An 18,752-nucleotide genomic window follows, 5' to 3' on the forward strand; every position below is an offset into this window, starting at 1 on the left:
GGAGGTGATCAGTGGTGGGTTATGGGAGGTTGTGGTGAGGATTGTGTGGTTGCCAGGTGTGACCCCTGTGCTTGAGGCTGGCCTCGTACGTTTCCCCTCCCTCACACACAAACCAAGTGGGTGTCACTGTTGTGGGATCCCTCGGAGAGGTAGCCACGCAGCAGTGGGTGGTGTGTATACACTGTGATGTGGGTAGTTGTGGGGTGGTGGGCGGGGCCACAAGACTGGGTGGGCTCCTTGTCCACCAATGGGGATGAGGGTCAGGTCATCCCAGGGTTTGCCAGGGAAGCTGGAAGGTATTGGCCTCATGCTTCTGGTGTTGGCCCTGGTGGCAAGGGGGTGTAGGGCTGGTTTGGTGCCAATTGCCATTGGTGGTGGCTGGGCTGCCCATTGACCACTGTCCCTGTAGTGAGTCTGCTCCCACTGCCTGTGTGTGTGTCCTGCAAGGGGCATCACATTCGTTCCAAAGGTCCAGGCTACATGGTCATGTAGCCTGCTGGACCTGGGGGGCTCCCACAGGGGGATTCCATTGGCATTAGCATGGTCCCTGTAGGACCCAATGTCCTTTGGCAGTGTCATTGGCTCTGATCACACATAGTCGAGCCTGCATTATACATTCTAGCACTTGCATCACTTTTGGGTGTCCTGGTTTCAACAGACATGGTTACCTAGGCATTTCACAATATCTGTCATTATTGTTAAGCATAATAAACTTGTTCTTAACCTTACTGACACCTGCATTCATCTCATTAGTCACATGAGTTAAACCAGTATCACAATTCATGGTTATATTGCATACATTTTCATACTTGCACCCTTTAATTGCATCTTTAGCTTTAAAGTCCCGTGTACTCAAATAGTTGAAACTTCCCTTTAAATTTTTTTGGTTACCGGTCTCCTTTAAGGGAGCTTTCAAATCCAATTGACCGCTCGATGTCACATGATGCTCCTCCAAGTTGACTCACATTTTGAATGCAGGTCACCAAGCAGCAGCCATTTTGTGGTCTTGTTGCAGGCAGGCTGTGGTGGTCTTTTCTTCCACAGCACCACTTCGCCTGATGTGGACCCGGTTCATCCAATTCCTGCCCAGCAGCGTGGGACCGTTGCCGGCTACAATCCACAGGGGGAGTTTGTGCAACAGTAGCCTATCAAGTTTTGGTTGGCTTGTGTGGCATCTTAGCTGATACAACCTCCGAAATCCGGAGTTCCAGAAACCGGAATGTTTCGAAAACTGGACATAGTGCAGATCGGAGGAGGAGTTGTCTGAAATTCGGATATATGTTCCGAAAACCAGACTTTAAAAAAAAATGTGACTTCATGCTCAAATTACTGTAAAAATGGGAGAAAATCAGTGGGGAAAATACTGGACCCTAAAATTAATTTCATTTAAAAAAATTATTAATTGGAACATTAGAAAAAAACTCAAGAAAACAATCAAAGGACCGGAAAAGAAATGCGTAGTCAAGCTAAATGATAATCCACAATTATATTCAGTTCACAGTCACCACTTTTATGGGACAGTAACACATTTGCTGAAGCACTCCAAGAGTTAATGAACTACAATGGGCACTTTAAATCTCAGCATGAACATGGGTATGAACAAAAAGATACTAAATAAATTCCAAATGAGTGCAGTAAAAGCTGCCTCCTCCACTGACCTGCGTGGTCTCGGCTGATGTCGTGTCTCTGGAAGCGGCGTCAGGTTCTGCCGGTCCGTGCTGTGGCTACGTAGAGGCTTGTTGGGGGGAGGATTGATGGAGGGATTCATGGGGCTAGCTGTATGGGACCTCTCTCACACATAACTTTTGTGATGGAATTCAACTACTAGATTTTTTTTAATATAAACGAAAGTCGGCACCAATACCAACGTCCTCCATAACACCTTTGAGGATTCCTTGCTGGCCAGTCCTCTTATTCTGGACCTAGTGATCTTGACTGTGCTCTGCCAATGGATAATGTTCCGAACCAAATCAGATCCAGAATTCCAAACATTCCACAGTGTCCTCTCGGTCCTCAGCTACCTCTGTAAGGCCCCGTTGGTGCCAGATGGAAGTCCTGTCATGAACTCATTTTTCAGGCAAAGGACCGCATTGAAAATATTATGAGAGCAAGCCTGGCCCTTCCTCCTCAGAACCACATGCACCTGGTACAAGGGTTTCCGGATTCAGATGTCGGATTGTCTCCGAAATCCGGAAAAACCCAAAACTCGGCCCAGGGGTTTCCCGAAAACCGGAATGGCCTCGGTCCCAAGGTTTCTGGAGGTTATATCTGTAAAAGTTTCAGCACATACAGTATGCATAAGTTGTTTATGGAAAACCATGACACTTAATTTTTCTGCAAACAGACAGATTTAATGTGCAACATGTTATTTGCAAGACTAATAATTATATAGATAGATGATCAAACCATACATTTTCTTTGAATTTGCTGAGGTTTGTAAAACGACAGTGGGTGCATTGGAGGACAACATAACTGGCTTTACTGGTTTTGCCAAACACAGTACAGGCTAACAAAAAAGGGTAGTGTCTCTTAATGCAGCTTTAATCTTTGGGTTCCTGGCAAAACACACACTCTGATTCTTGATCCGAATGCTGTTCCACTTGAATTGTGATAGAGTGCACACTGAAGGTGCCAAAAATCATCTGTGTAATTTCCTTAAGCACTTGGTGAGGATCAACTGTATCACCTGTGGATAACATGAACATTTTTATTTTTAAACAGGTACTATCAAATCATTAAGCATATGCAAATATGTGGTTCAAAGCATGCTGGCTGACAGATAAACAGGATGCAGCACAGTGGCTTGATCCGACCCTTTTTAAATTGACAGCTCCAATATCCCATTTCCAATAATTCTCTGTGAATTTCAGACTTATTTCATGTACTGTTGAGGAAAAATAAATACCTCGTAAGCTGTACATGCGATTCTCATGCACAAGGCCGCAGGAAAGACCAGGAGCTGTGAGGAGACCCAGAAGTCTCGCGCAGAGTGGAAAAAAGAAAACCCAAGATACTTGATCCAAAGTGAAGATTCAGGACTTACTTAAGCAGAATAGGATTAGGAAAAGAGATGTAGGACTAAGGGAAAGCAGAAGGGATACACTAGTAGAGAGGCCAGGAGAATCCAGCAGCATGGCTGAGTACAGCAGTGCACCAGGTAGTACCCTCCCCAACATGTGTACAGGCCGCACTGGTCCTGAGGGCCTCGCCGACGAGCTGTGCATCCAAAATCTGTGTTTCTCCAAGGACACCATTGGGCATCTCTGCCAACTTCATCACGATGATTTGTAGACAGTTGTGCTCCACTGCCACAACTGACCTGTCCATATGACATCAGCCCTCAAGTGTTGTGGCTATGGATTATGTACGTGACAGATGCCCTCTTTCATAACACAGTTGAATTCAGCCACTTCAGCATCACCCCCAGGCAACAAAGGCACAGAGCCAGGGACTTCTATAGGATAGCTGGATTGTGCAGGGTACTGGCTGCCAGAATAGCATGCACATGGTCCTGAAGTCAGAAACCAAGCAGCCACTAACGTATGTGAATAGTAAAGGGTTCTTTCTGCCAGGATGTTCAGCTTGTTAGTAATGCAAAGCAGGGGGTGACTTCACTCGCTGCTGCAGGGGGCAGCACCTTAGCTATCCCTTCTTCTATGCACCCTACCAGATGACACCAAAACAGATCTCTTTGGCCATCAGGTCTTGCCAGGAATCCTCACCTGTATGAAAATATCTGAACTTGCTTAATTTACTGACTTACTGTAATGTTCATAAATAACATCATGGGACTAGTGCCCAGTTTATTTCAAAGCAAACCATTTTATTGGAAGCTGAGGCAATGGAAGGTTGTATTTGTGAGGATAAGGCTGTCAGTTAAGGCTTGTGTGACAACTGTGATGGGAGAAGTGAAGTCAAAAATATGGGATGTGAGGATGTTAAAGTGGAGGAAAGAGTGCTGGGGCTATGCAAGTCATTTGGTGTTTGTTATGGGAGTAATATGTGCTTTTATCCAGAGTACAGTGTGATAGGTTAGTATTGTGAGTGTTGTTTTAAGAGGGTGAAGAATGTGGTGGTGCTCAGGGTGGCCAGGGCAGAATGGGGGACTGTGCTGACATGCTACCCTTGCCTGCCCTTGAAGTGTTTTCTCTTCTTTCTGCACTGTTGATCAGTCCTAGGTTTGAGGGAGTTGGGAGTCAGTGCCAGTGCCAACTCATGAAGGCACGAGTGTGTGGCTCCTGTCTTGTACATTTTGGAAGAGAGCTAGAAGGTCTTCATCAGAGAAGAGTGTTATGCTTTTTCTGCCCTGGCGTGATGCCCAGTGGGCACAGCTATCACCTAAGTGGGGATGATGGTGCCAATCGGGACTGATGCTGTGGGTGAGAAAGGACAGCTTGTCAGCTGTTTACCTTGCTGTTGGACAGTGTTGAGATGCTGCCGGGCATCTGTAGAGTGTCTTTAAAGAGATACACCCTTGTACAACAGAAGTTTCCTGGGAGAAAGGGGGGCGTTGTCAACAACTTTGTTTCTACACTCAGGTTACATCAGAGCTGCAGCAAAAATATTTAGTCTAACTTACCCCAGGAAACTTGTGTAACTCCCTATGTTGGTGAACGGTGCAACACTGTTGTGCAAAAAAGCCATATTGAGGAAATTCAAAGCCCATTATTTGCTACTAACTTGGATGTGTGAGTATAATTAATATAACAGCAGGTTCTGCTGACTAAATGAAGCCAAGAAATTGCATTTAAGATGTTTTTTTACTGACCTGTGGCAACATGAGCTGAAAGAATGACCTGGTTCATGGTAAGAGCCCAGAGATGAAGGCTGTGCATTGTTTTCACGCCATTAACTGCCAGTATCTTTTCCTTCACATCATTGTAATTCAGACCAACTGGTGCACCTTGAGAACAGAAACAGAAATTAAATAAAACAAAATATTTGTTATATGTCATTTATTGATGATATATTTTACATTGTATTTACATATACATATACATACATATATGCACATTTTCTAGGTATTTTCATGCGGTTTTGAATGAGGTGGAGCATCCACCTCTCAGACAACACAAATACTTATCATGCATATTATCACGGCTATTTGCTGCCTCTTGTTGCTAGTATAATGTTCCATCACAAGAAAGAATCCTTGATGTGTTCACATAGCTATAGATAGTTTGGGTTGTGTGATTTGATTATGATTCGATTATGAGAAAAAATACTGACCCTCCATTATTATCCACTCTCTCAGCTGTGTGTCCATCCTATCACAGACATTTCCTTTTGTTCTTTCCTCACCTCTGTACTTGCTTAAATCCTGTTACATCTCTAACATTTATCATGGGGAACAAAGAAATGGCAGACCAGTTGAACAAATACTTTGGTTCTGTCTTCACGAAGGAAGACACAAATAACCTTCCGGAAATACTAGGGGACAGAGGGTCTAGCGAGAAAGAGCAACTGAAGGAAATCCGTTTTAGTCAGGAAATTGTGTTAGGGAAATTGATGGGATTGAAGGCCGATAAAACCCCAGGGCCTGATAGTCTGTATCCCAGAGTACGTAAGGAAGTGGCCCTAGAAATGATGGATACATTGGTGATCATTTTCGAGCAGTCTATCGAGTCTGGATAAGTTCCTATGGACTGGAGGGTAGCTAATGTAACCCCATTTTTTAAGAAAGGAGGGGGAGAGAAAACGGGGAATTATAGACCGATTAGCCTGACATCATTGGTGGGGAAAATGTTGGAATCAATTATTAAAGATGAAATAGCAGCGCATTTGGAAAGCAGTGACAGGATTGGTCCAAGTTAGCATGGATTTATGATTGGGAAATCATGCTTGACAAATCTTCTATCATTTTTTGAGGATGTAACTAGTAGAGTGGACAGGGGAGAACCAGTGGATGTGGTGTATTTGGACTATCAAAAGGCTTTTGGCAAGGTCCCACACAAGAGATTGGTGTGCAAAATTAAAGCACATGATATTGGGGGTAATGTACTGACGTGGATAGAGAACTGGTTGGCAGACAGAAAGCAGAGAGTCGGGATAAACGGGTCCTTTTCAGAATGGCAGCCAGTGACTAGTGGGGTGCCGCAGGGCTCAGTGCTAGAACCCCAGCTATTTACAATATACATCAATGATTTAGATGAAGGAATGGAGTGTAATATCTCCAAGTTTGCAGGTGACACTAAGCTGGGTGGCGGTGTGAGCTGCGAGGAGGATGCCAAGAGGCTGCTGGGTGACTTGGATAGGTTAGGTGAGTGGGCAAATGCATGGCAGATGCAGTATAATGTGGATAAATGTGAGGTTATCTACTTTGGTGGCAAAAACACGAAGGCAGAATATTATCTGAATGGCGGCAGATTAGGAAAAGGGGAGGTGCAACGAGACCTGGGTGTCATGGTACATCAGTCATTGAAAGTTGGCATGCAGGCGCAGCAGGCAGTGAAAAAGGCAAATGGTATGTTGGCCTTCATAGCTAGGGGATTTGAGTATAGGAGCAGGGAGATCTTACTGCAGTTGTACAGGGCCTTGGTGAGGCCTCACCTGGAATATTGTGTTCAGTTTGGTCTCCTAATCTGAGGAAGGACGTTCTTGCTATTGAGGGAGTGCAGCGAAGGTTCACCAGACTGATTCCCAGGATGGCAGGACTGACATATGAGGAGAGACTGGATTGACTGGGCCTGTATTCACTGGAGTTTAGAAGAATGAGAGGGGATCTCATAGAAACATATAAAGTACTGACCGGAGTGGACAGGTTAGATGCAGGAAGAATGTTCCCGATGTTGGGAAAGTCCAGAACCGGGGACACAGTCTAAGGATAAGGGGTAAGCCATTTAGGACTGAGATGAGGAGAAACTTCTTCACTCAGAGAGTTGTTAACCTGTGGAATTCTCTACCGCAGAGAGTTGTTGATGCCAGTTCGTTAGATATATTCAAGAGGGAGTAGGATGTGGCTCTTACAGCTAAAGGGATCAAGGGGTTTGGAGAGAAAGCAGGAATGGGGTACTGAGGGAATGATCAGCCATAATTTTATTGAATAGTGGTACAGGCTTGAAGGGCCGAATGGCCTACTCTTGCACCTATTTTCTATGTTTTTATGTTTCTATTTTCCAGTTCTGACGAAAGGTCACTGGCCTGAAACATTAACTGTTTCTCTCTCCACAGGTGCCTGCTTGACCCACTGAGCTTTTCCAGCATTTTCTATTTTTATTTCTGTGCTAACTACAGATGGGCGCCAAGTCCAAAAGCAAATTCTCTGAGCTAGCTAGATAAAACGTAATTGAACAAGTACTTTGGTTCGGTATTCACTAAGGAGGACACAAACAACCTTCCGGATATAAAAGGGGTCAGAGGGTCTAGTAAGGAGGAGGAACTGAGGGAAATCCTTATTAGTCGGGAAATTGTGTTGGGGAAATTGATGGGATTGAAGGCCGATAAATCCCCAGGGCCTGATGGACTGCATCCCAGAGTACTTAAGGAGGTGGCCTTGGAAAAAGCGGATGCATTGACAGTCATTTTCCAACATTCCATTGACTCTGGATCAGTTCCTATCGAGTGGAGGGTAGCCAATGTAACCCCACTTTTTAAAAAAGGAGGGAGAGAGAAAACAGGGAATTATAGACCGGTCAGCCTGACCTCAGTAGTGGGTAAAATGATGGAATCAATTATTAAGGATGTCATAGCAGCGCATTTGGAAAGAGGTGACATGATAGGTCCAAGTCAGCATGGATTTGTGAAAGGGAAATCATGCTTGACAAATCTTCTGGAATTTTTTGAGGATGTTTCCAGTAGAGTGGACAAGGGAGAACCAGTTGATGTGGTATATTTGGACTTTCAGAAGGCTTTCGACAAGGTCCCACACAAGAGATTAATGTGCAAAGTTAAAGCACATGGGATTGGGGGTAGTGTGCTGACATGGATTGAGAACTGGTTGTCAGACAGGAAGGAAAGAGTAGGAGTAAATGGATACTTTTCAGAATGGCAGGCAGTGACCAGTGGGGTACTGCAAGGTTCTGTGCTGGGGCCTCAGCTGTTTACACTGTACATTAATGATTTAGACGAGGGGATTAAATGTAGTATCTCCAAATTTGCGGATGATACTAAATTGAGTGGCAGTGTGAGCTGCGAGGAGGATGCTATGAGGCTGCAGAGTGACTTGGATAGGTTAGGTGAGTGGGCAAATGCATGGCAGATGAAGTATAATGTGGATAAATGTGAGGTTATCCACTTTGGTGGTAAAAACAGAGAGACAGACTATTATCTGAATGGTGACAGATTAGGAAAAGGAGAGGTGCAACGAGACCTGGGTGTCATGGTACATCAGGCATGCAGGTGCAGCAGGCGGTTAAGAAAGCAAATGGCATGTTGGCCTTCATAGCGAGGGGATTTGAGTACAAGGGCAGGGAGGTGTTGCTACAGTTGTACATGACCTTGGTGAGGCCACACCTGGAGTATTGTGTACAGTTTTGGTCTCCTAACTTGAGGAAGGACATTCTTGCTATTGAGGGAGTGCAGCGAAGGTTTACCAGACTGATTCCCGGGATGGCGGGACTGACCTATCAAGAAAGACTGGATCAACTGGGCTTGTATTCACTGGAGTTCAGAAGAATGAGAGGGGACCTCATAGAAACGTTTAAAATTCTGACGGGTTTAGACAGGTTAGATGCAGGAAGAATGTTCCCAATGTTGGGGAAGTCCAGAACCAGGGGTCACAGTCTAAGGATAAGGGGTAAGCCATTTAGGACCGAGATGAGGAGAAACTTCTTCACCCAGAGAGTGGTGAACCTGTGGAATTCTCTACCACAGAAAGTTGTTGAGGCCAATTCACTAAATATATTCAAAAGGGAGTTAGATGAAGTCCTTACTACTAGGGGGATCAAGGGGTATGGCGAGAAAGGAGGAAGGGGGTACTGAAGTTGCATGTTCAGCCATGAACTCATTGAATGGCGGTGCAGGCTAGAAGGGCCGAATGGCCTCCTCCTGCACCTATTTTTCTATGTTTCTATGTTTCTATGTAACCATTTCAGACGAACGCCAACTTCACAAAGAAATTGCCTCATATACCACCTCGTTCAACTGAGAAAGATTGGGCGAATGCAGCTGGGAGGACGGGTTGAGATATTGCTGACATGGCCGTATCTGGGATCAGAGTTGCATCCAAGCCCAGCCATCAGGGCAGGAGAGTGGGGTGCTAAGCTTTAAATTTCACAAAAATTTCTGGAGTCATTCATGAGACAGTTAAATGTGATGGAAGAGGCTGTAGTTTTCTTTGGCAGAATGAGCTAGATGGGCTGAATGGCCACTCTCATCTGTACTTGTCTTTGTGACACTTGTGTAGTATTCTGGGTACAGATCCATATTACCATATGCTGGTGCTTAAATGCACTGTATTTGCAAGTAACTAATTTGTCTATTTATATGCTTCCTTTTAAAAAAAATTTCTTAATTCAGAATTAGTAAAATGAATCTTAAACCAAGCAGTGTGCGAGTTGAAGTGAAGTGGTAAAGGATTGGCTGCCTATTATAAGCCCCGTCCAATAGTCAGTAAAGGATTGTCTGCCTATTATAAGCCCGTCCAATAGTCAGTAAAGGATTGTCTGCCTATTATAAGCCCGTCCAATAGTCAGTAAAGGATCAGCTGCCTATTATAAGCCCGTCCAATAGTCAGTAAAGGATAAGCTGCCTATTATAAGCCCCGTCCAATAGTCAGTAAAGGATCAGCTGCCTATTATAAGCCCGTCCAATAGTCAGTAAAGGATCAGCTGCCTATTATAAGCCCGTCCAATAGTCAGTAAAGGATAAGCTGCCTATTATAAGCCCGTCCAATAGTCAGTAAAGGATAAGCTGCCTATTATAAGCCCCGTCCAATTGTCAGTAAATGATAAGCTGCCTATTATAAGCCCTGTCCAATAGTCAGTAAAGGATTGTCTGCCTATTATAAGCCCTGTCCAATAGTCAGTAAAGGATCAGCTACCTATTATAAGCCCCGTCCAATAGTCAGTAAAGGATTGTCTGCCTATTATAAGCCCATCCAATAGTCAGTAAAGGATTGTCTGCCTATTATAAGCCCGTCCAATAGTCAGTAAAGGATCAGCTGCCGGTTATGCATCCCATCCAGTTTTCTTTTGTATTGAAGTCAGGAGAAAGGAAAATCAGGCAGGGTGTGTAACGGGCTCCCAATCCCATGCCATCAGTTTTCTGTCCCTGCTGAAGTTCAAAGTTATCCCCATGTTACACATGGCATTTGATTATTTCTATTTGTACTTGTCCTTCTCTGAATTCCAATTACTGATTGGGTATTTGTCCTGCCCCTTTATAAAGGTGTTAATTGACAACATTAAATGCTTTATCTGGAAGTCTATGCCATATATGCACAGTTTCTACAGGGAAAATCCTTCCAATATCAAAAATGTTCCAACTATTTATAAAGCATAAACACAAAAAACACAAATTAGCAGCAGGAAAAGTCCATTAAGCCTTTTGATTGATCCCAGCTGTCTTTCTTTACACCACATTCTCCAATAAAGTAATCCCCTCCGTGCCTTTCAGTTCCGCGCGGAGGGGTTTCCTGTACGGGCTGCTCCTGCACACCCTCAACTTTGCCATCCTCGCCGGCCGTCCGGACACGCCATGGCGTACCATCTTGCCGTCCGGAGGAGGCGGGGGTCCCCGATGGAGGGCACTCTACGCAGGGGTCCTCCCACTATTCATCGGGGACTTGGCCTGGAGGGTGGTGCACGGAGCAGTGCCGTGCAATAAATTTTTAAGCCGGTTCACGGACTCCCAGGCCGCCTGCAATTTCTGCGGTCTGGAGGAGTCCGTGTTCCATGTTTTTATTGAATGCACGAGGTTGCAGCCCCTGTTCCACTATTTGAAGGGGCTGCTCCTGAAATTCTGGCTGCACTTCAGTCCCACTCTCCTGATCTTTGGGCACCCTGTGCGGAGGGGAGCGGGTAGGTCCGAAGGCCTCCTCGTAGGACTGCTCCTGGGCACGGCCAAGGGTGCCATCAGCCGGTCCAGGCAGCGGGCGGTCGAGGGGGTCGTTCAACCTGACTGCCTGCCTCTCTTCCGCTCTTACATCCGGTCCAGGGTGTCCTTGGAGATGGAGCACGCGGTGTCCACCGGTACGCTCGCGGCCTTCCGCGAGAGGTGGGCACCGGAGGGACTGGAGTGCATCATCACGCCCGGCAACCAAATTTTAATTTGATTTTACGTTTTAAAGTTTAATTTGTTTTAATTGCCGGTGCTTTTAGTGTCCCCCTTCCCTTTTATAGGGGGCACTGGGGAAAATTGTGATTTTAGTGCCCAAAAAAAACCCAAAAAAAAAACAAGAAAAACACAAAAAAAAAAACCAAAAAAAAAAAGGGGGGGAAAAAAAGGGCCTTGAAAATGTCTGGAGTGTCACCCAGGTCGGGTGGCACCGTTTATTGTTTTTATGTTTTCACAGGTGAACTCAAAAGAGTTTCTCCAATAAAGTACGAGGTTGACGGGACTGGCTCTGCAAGGGCCGGGCATGGAGGTCGTCCTCTCGGCTTACGCCGATGACGTGCTCCTCGCGATAGAGGATCCCGCTGACCTGCGGAGGATGCGTGAGTGCCAGGAGATTTACTCGGCCGCGTCCTCCGCCAGGATCAACTGGGAGAAATGTTCCGGACTCCTGGTGGGTCAGTGGCGGGTGGACTCCCTGCCGGAGGAGCTCAGGCCTTTTGCCTGGAGCACGACCCATCTCCTCTATCTGGGAGTCTACCTTAGCCCCGACGAGGGAGCCTGGCCGGCGAACTGGCAGGAGCTGGAGGCCAAGGTCGCCGCTCGCCTAGGGCGCTGGACAGGACTGCTCCGAGTGCTGTCCTACAGGGGTCGAGCGCTAGTCATAAACCAGCTGGTGGCCGCAATGCTGTGGTACCGGCTGGTCACTTTGACCCCTCCCCCTGCGTTTGTTGCCAAGATACAGAAGAAGCTGGTGGACTTCTTCTGGAACAACAGGAAGCACTGGGTCTCTGCTGCGGTCTTGAGTCTCCCGCTTGAGGAGGGCGGTCAGTCGTTGGTGTGCGTCAGCGCCCAGCTCGCGACTTTCCGTCTTCAGACCCTGCAGAGATACCTTTACGTCGAGCCCCCTCCTAGGTGGTGCGCTCTGGCGAGGTATTTCTTCCGCCAGCAGCTCGACCTCAATTATGACACGCAGCTCCTGTTTGTGAACTTGGGGGGTGCCAGGACCGCCCTCCGGGAGCTGCCTGTCTTTTACAGGGAACTCATCAGGGTCTGGAACAAAGTCTCCACCAAGCGCAGCTCTCCGCCGGCTGGAGTGGCGGCCGTCCTGCAGGAGCCGCTGCTCGGGAATCCGTACCTCCACGGCCGAGGCTTTATGTGGCGGTCGGAAGAGAGGGCTGTGGCTGGTGAGGTGACCAGGGTCAGGGACCTGCTCGATGGCGGAGGAGCGGGCTGGATGGCGCCAGACACGCTGGCGCGGCGCCTAAACTCTGCCAACGTCCGCCACGCGGCCGATGCCATCGAGTCGCTAAAAACAGCTCTGGGCCCTGACTCCGTTAGGTGCATCGAGGAGGCTCAAGCACGTGGGGAGATCCCGTCCGAACTGACCCCCGTCCGGACGGAATTCCTCATCGGCGCCAAACCCCGGAACCTCCCTCGGGGGCCGGCGCCTCACAACTTGAGCCGCCTCGGGGAAATCCCCTCCGTGCCTTTCAGTTCCGCGCGGAGGGGTTTCCTGTACGGGCTGCTCCTGCACACCCTCAACTTTGCCATCCTCGCCGGCCGTCCGGACACGCCATGGCGTACCATCTTGCCATCCGGAGGAGGCGGGGGTCCCCGATGGAGGGCACTCTACGCAGGGGTCCTCCCACTATTCATCGGGGACTTGGCCTGGAGGGTGGTGCACGGAGCAGTGCCGTGCAACAAATTTTTAAGCCGGTTCACGGACTCCCAGGCCGCCTGCAATTTCTGCGGTCTGGAGGAGTCCGTGTTCCATGTTTTTATTGAGTGCACGAGGTTGCAGCCCCTGTTCCATTATTTGAAGGGGCTGCTCCTGAAATTCTGGCTGCACTTCAGTCCCACCCTCCTGATCTTTGGGCACCCTGTGCGGAGGGGAGCGGGTAGGTCCGAAGGCCTCCTCGTAGGACTGCTCCTGGGCACGGCCAAGGGTGCCATCAGCCGGTCCAGGCAGCGGGCGGTCGAGGGGGTCGTTCAACCTGACTGCCTGCCTCTCTTCCGCTCTTACATCCGGTCCAGGGTGTCCTTGGAGATGGAGCACGCGGTGTCCACCGGTACGCTCGCGGCCTTCCGCGAGAGGTGGGCACCGGAGGGACTGGAGTGCATCATCACGCCCGGCAACCAAATTTTAATTTGATTTTACGTTTTAAAGTTTAATTTGTTTTAATTGCCGGTGCTTTTAGTGTCCCCTTCCCTTTTATAGGGGGCACCGGAGAAATTGTGATTTTAGTGCCCAAAAAAAAAAACCAAAAAAAAAAAAAAAACACAAAAAAAAAACCAAAAAAAGGAAAAAAGGGCCTTGTAAATGTCTGGTGTGTCACCCAGGTCGGGTGGCACAGTTTAATGTTTATGTTTTGCAGGTAGACTCTAAAAGAGTTTCTCCAATAAAGTTTCTCCAATCCCTTCCTTCTGCAATATACATCTACTTGCCTCTTGAGCCCATTGATATCATTTGCTTGAATTACCTCCTCTGGTAACTTACTCCACAAGTCCATTATTCTTCATGTAAAAATAGTTACTCCTTATGAAAAGTGCTATGAGGGCATCATGAATTCCTCAAACTGGCTCTGATCAGAACTTGTTCTTGTGTCACTAGAACTAAAATGTCAATAGAACTAAAATGAGAATCGTAAAGATAAGAATTACCTTCCATCAGCACCAACAAAATATCCCGCAGAATGATGATAGTTGTTCCCAACACAAACACAGAGAAAATAAATATGCAGATAGGATCAGCTACTTTGTATTCAGGCTGGAAGAGACAAGAATAAAAATGCCAATTCAAAATGTTTATCCGATGTCACTGTGAAGCACATTATTAGTCATTGCTTACATAATTTTAAATTTTATGCTTGTATTTCCTTTCTCTCTCCATGACCCATGCAGAGTTGAGACCCCTGCCAGTGTTGCTCACTAAAGTGCTCAAGGGCCCAGAGTGTTTTTTTTTCTTGCTTTCTGTCATTTCTTGTGGAGAAGCGCTCAATCTATGTTTACAACCTATCTCCAACTGCATGGCTCATATTGCAATCCTGCTTGGTAATAAATCACAAGTATGAATATGCTTTGTATCACCATGACGCAATGCGCTGGGTGCTAGATCACCTCATTACTAATGACCATGTGATTATTAGCTTCCTGTAATGGACACTTCAACAGATTGTATTTAGATAAAGTGATTAATTTGTCCCCCAAACAAAATTTGAGATTATCCAAGCCTAAATCTGCACACATAGGGTAGACAAGGCAGAGTTTCCCTAAAACCAACGAGGAAAACATTACCAGGGAATTTGGAGATGCTGGTTCATCAGGGAATTTGGATAAACAAATATCTATTGGAGAGTTCAAACATATAGCTGCATAACCATTATGCTACCAGAAACTCAGGCAGGCACACAGGATTATAGAGGGTGAATTTCTGAATACATGCTGGTGGTGGAGAACCTTGTCTGCCAGTGTATATTAGAAAACTGTGAGCAACCAACATTACCGCACAGTCAGGAAAATTATCCCTATAGGACACTCTTTGAATATTGCACAGAACTGGAACTGAGGAATTAAATTATTATTGAGACTTTTAACAGACATTTGGCATTTTTATCAATGAAAGCCAATTGTTTTCTATAGGTTATACTTCCATGATCCCACTTCCATGGTCCCAGAAGCACAGAAATCACCATGCTCCATGGTACGTTTGATCAACTCAATCTTTATGCATCATGACAAATTTCCTAACCAGATTATTTACTTTGAACATTTTTGAAAAAATTACCACATAGCATTAACTGTTTTTGCTATTCCACATATCTGTTACATGCGAGAAAAAAACTTGAGGTATTAACTAGTTTAAGATTCACTTGTGTCATGTATCCTACATGGCCACTGTTGGTACTATCGACAACTGCAAGGTAACGTTTATTTGTTATCCGCTGGGGCTGCTCCAGGCCCGCTGTGTGTTGTCCCGCTGGGGCTGCTCCGGGCCCGCTGTGTGTTGTCCCACTGGGGCTGCTCCGGGCCCGCTGTGTGTTGTCCCACTGGGGCTGCTCCGGGCCCGCTGTGTGTTGTCCCACTGGGGCTGCTCCGGGCCCGCTGTGTGTTGTCCCGCTGGGGCTGCTCCAGGCCCGCTGTGTGTTGTCCCACTGGGGCTGCTCCGGGCCCGCTGTGTGTTGTCCCACTGGGGCTGCTCCGGGCCCGCTATGTGTTGTCCCGCTGGGGCTGCTCCGGGCCCGCTGTGTGTTGTCCCGCTGGGGCTGCTCCGGGCCCGCTGTGTGTTGTCCCACTGGGGCTGCTCCGGGCCCGCTGTGTGTTGTCCCGCTGGGGCTGCTCCAGGCCCGCTGTGTGTTGTCCCGCTGGGGCTGCTCCAGGCCCGCTGTGTGTTGTCCCACTGGGGCTGCTCCGGGCCCGCTGTGTGTTGTCCCACTGGGGCTGCTCCGGGCCCGCTGTGTGTTGTCCCGCTGGGGCTGCTCCGGGCCCGCTGTGTGTTGTCCCGCTGGGGCTGCTCTAGGCCCGCTGTGTGTTGCCCCGCTGGGGCTGCTCCAGGCCCGCTGTGTGTTGTCCCGCTGGGGCTGCTCCGGGCCCGCTGTGTGTTGTCCCACTGGGGCTGCTCCGGGCCCGCTGTGTGTTGTCCCACTGGGGCTGCTCCGGGCCCGCTGTATGTTGTCCCACTGGGGCTGCTCCGGGCCCGCTGTGTGTTGTCCCACTGGGGTTGCTCCGGGCCCGCTGTGTGTTGTCCCGCTGGGGCTGCTCCGAGCCCGCTGTGTGTTGTCCCACTGGGGCTGCTCCGAGCCCGCTGTGTGTTGTCCCGCTAGGGCTGCTCCGGGCCCGCTGTGTGTTGTCCCGCTGGGGCTGCTCCGGGCCCGCTATGTGTTGTCCCGCTGGGGCTGCTCCGGGCCCGCTATGTGTTGTCCCGCTGGGGCTGCTCCGGGCCCGCTGTGTGTTGTCCCGCTGGGGCTGCTCCGGGCCCGCTGTGTGTTGTCCCGCTGGGGCTGCTCTGGGCCCGCTGTATGTTGTCCCGCTGGGGCTGCTCCGGGCCCGCTATATGTTGTCCCGCTGGGGCTGCTCCGGGCCCGCTATGTGTTGTCCCGCTGGGGCTGCTCCGGGCCCGCTGTGTGTAGCAAATAAACGTTATCTTGCAGTTGTTGAAGGGACCCCGCGCCGGCCACTTCTGTCCCGGGCCGAAGGACCCCGCGCCAGCCGAAAGGACTCCACACCAGTCCCGGGCCATCCCGAGCCGAAAGGACTCTACAGCTGCCCACGCCTGTCCTTGTGGTCGGACACCAGGTGTTCATTGTGCTGACAGATTCGGGGAGATGTGGAACCGGCCGAAGGAACTCCAGGCGGCGTTCAACCGGCCGATGGAACCGCGGCGGCAGCGTTCAACCCAACGTCTTTAACTCCTAACCAACTTTTAATACATTTTTAAACTTTTAAACTTTTTAAACAATTTGGGAGAACATTTAAAACTTACATTTTAGACGTTTAATCGAAATACATTTAAACATCTATTATTGACCTACATCTTTCACTTTTTAACAACCTTTAGAAACTTTTTAAACTGGGGATACTTTATAACCTATTATTGATTTTCATCTTAGACTTTTTAACAACTCTTTGAAACTTTTTAAATAAATTGGGAATGTTTATCGAACTTTAACTTTTAAAATAACTTTGGAAGTGACCTTCCTAATGCCTGCCCCCCAACCAAGCCTCGGGCCATCCACCATCAATGGCGCTACTCGGCGCCGAGCTTGCGGCCAACACTTCGCCGTAGGCAATTAGGCTTATCCAGCTGTGCCTGGTCTCCAGTTGTCTTGGACCCCCTTGCCACTGGACCAAGACCTTGTTCAGCTAAGCCCGTGTGGTTGCCGGTGTGCAGCGGCCACCCCACGCTAAAGGAACTCACGCACAGGCATCTTCCACTTCGTCAGTATGAAGTTCGGGACCTGGAACGTCATGACCCTCATGGACAATCCCAACAGCAACAGGCCGGGACGCCGCATCGCCATAGTTGCCCGGGAGCTCAGACGCTTTGACCTTGACATCACCGCCCTAAGCGAGACCAGGCGGGCAGGGGAAGGCCAGTTGAAGGAACATGGTGGAGGTTACACCACCTTTTGGAAAGGGAAACCAGAAGCAGAACGCCGCCTTCATGGAGTTGGCTTTGCTGTCAAGAGTGAGCTGGTCGACCACCTCAAAGACTTCCCCTGTAAGGTTAACGAACGCCTCATGACTCTTTGTATTACCCTATCCCGGAACCAATGCGCCACAGTCATCAGTGCGTATGCCCCTACATTCGATGCAACGGATGAGGCTAAAGGTTTTTTTAAATTCCAACCTCAAGATATCCTTGTCCCGCGTTCCCATTGGCGACAAATTGATCCTCCTGGGTGATTTTAATACCCGGGTCGGCAAAGACACAGCCCTCTGGGGAGGCATGATTGGCAGAGAGGGAGTAGGGAAAGCCAACTCCACCGGTACCCTACTCCTGACAAAATGTCTGGAACATGAACTCCTCATCACCAACACCCTTTTCTGCCAGAGGGACAAATACAAGGCATCGTGGCAACACCCTCGCTCCAAACACTGGCACCTGCTTGACTTTGTCATCGTCCGAGCCAGGGATCGCAAGGATGTGCATATCACCCGCGCTATGACAGGAACTGACGACTGCTGGACGGACCACCGCCTAATCTGATCCATCATCAACATTAACATTGCCCCAAAGCAGAGGGGACAACAAAAGCAGTTCTGCAAAAAAGTTAATGCCTGGGCATTTAGAGACCCAGCTAAGAGAGCCCTATACAGCCAGCGCCTCACAGCCAATCTGGCGTGCCTTGATGACCCTGAGATGCTGAATGCCCACAGCGCTTGGTCTGCCCTCCAGGCCTCTATAACCAGTGCCTGTGAAGAGACACTTGGTCACTCAACCAGAAAACATCAGGACTGGTTTGATGAAAATGATCAGGAGATCGAAGAACTAATAGATCGCAAGCGCAAAGCATTTCTGAGCCACAAGCAGCAGCCCAACTCGGGAGCTGCAAAATAACATTACAGACAGCTCAAGGCTCAGGTCCAACAAAAAACTCAGGACCTAAAGAACAGGTGGTGGATGGAGAAAGCACAGGAGATACAACAACTGGCCGACAGCCACAATATGCAAGGATTCTTCGCTGCAGTCAAGGCCACCTACGGTCCAAACTTCCAAGGCCCCACCCCACTCCTGGCCAAAAACGGGAAAACACTCATCAAGGACACCGAGGCTGTCAGGGCCTGATGGAAGAAGCACTTTGAAGATCTCCTCAATCGAGACTCTGCCTTTGACTCGAGTGTTCTTGACTCCATCCCTCAGCATGCGACCCGCCACCACCTCAGTGAAACTACAACGTCGCATGAGGTAGGCAAAGCCATAAAACAGCTCAAGAATAACAAGGCTAAGGTGCTGAGGCGCTAAAGTATGGCGGAGAGGCGCTGTTGACGTGGATACATTACCTCATCTCTCTCATCTGGAGGGAGGATAGCATGCCGGG

At 48.5% G+C, this 18,752-nt stretch overlaps 1 protein-coding gene across 1 annotated transcript in view; it reads right to left on the reverse strand.

The window, feature by feature from the left end:
- Positions 1-2,540: 2,540 nt before the first annotated feature.
- Positions 2,541-18,752, reverse strand: part of LOC139265209 (proton-coupled zinc antiporter SLC30A8-like) — a 78,191-nt gene continuing 61,979 nt past the window's right edge. The window contains exons 6-8 of the mRNA XM_070882164.1: positions 13,876-13,981; positions 4,769-4,903; positions 2,541-2,686 (exon numbers count right to left, since the gene is read on the reverse strand). Coding sequence (XP_070738265.1) covers positions 2,541-2,686; positions 4,769-4,903; positions 13,876-13,981 — 387 coding nt within the window. The remainder of the gene's footprint in view (positions 2,687-4,768; positions 4,904-13,875; positions 13,982-18,752) is intronic.

Source organism: Pristiophorus japonicus, chromosome 1 (assembly GCF_044704955.1).
Source record: "Pristiophorus japonicus isolate sPriJap1 chromosome 1, sPriJap1.hap1, whole genome shotgun sequence".
Taxonomy (NCBI): Eukaryota; Metazoa; Chordata; class Chondrichthyes; family Pristiophoridae; genus Pristiophorus; species Pristiophorus japonicus.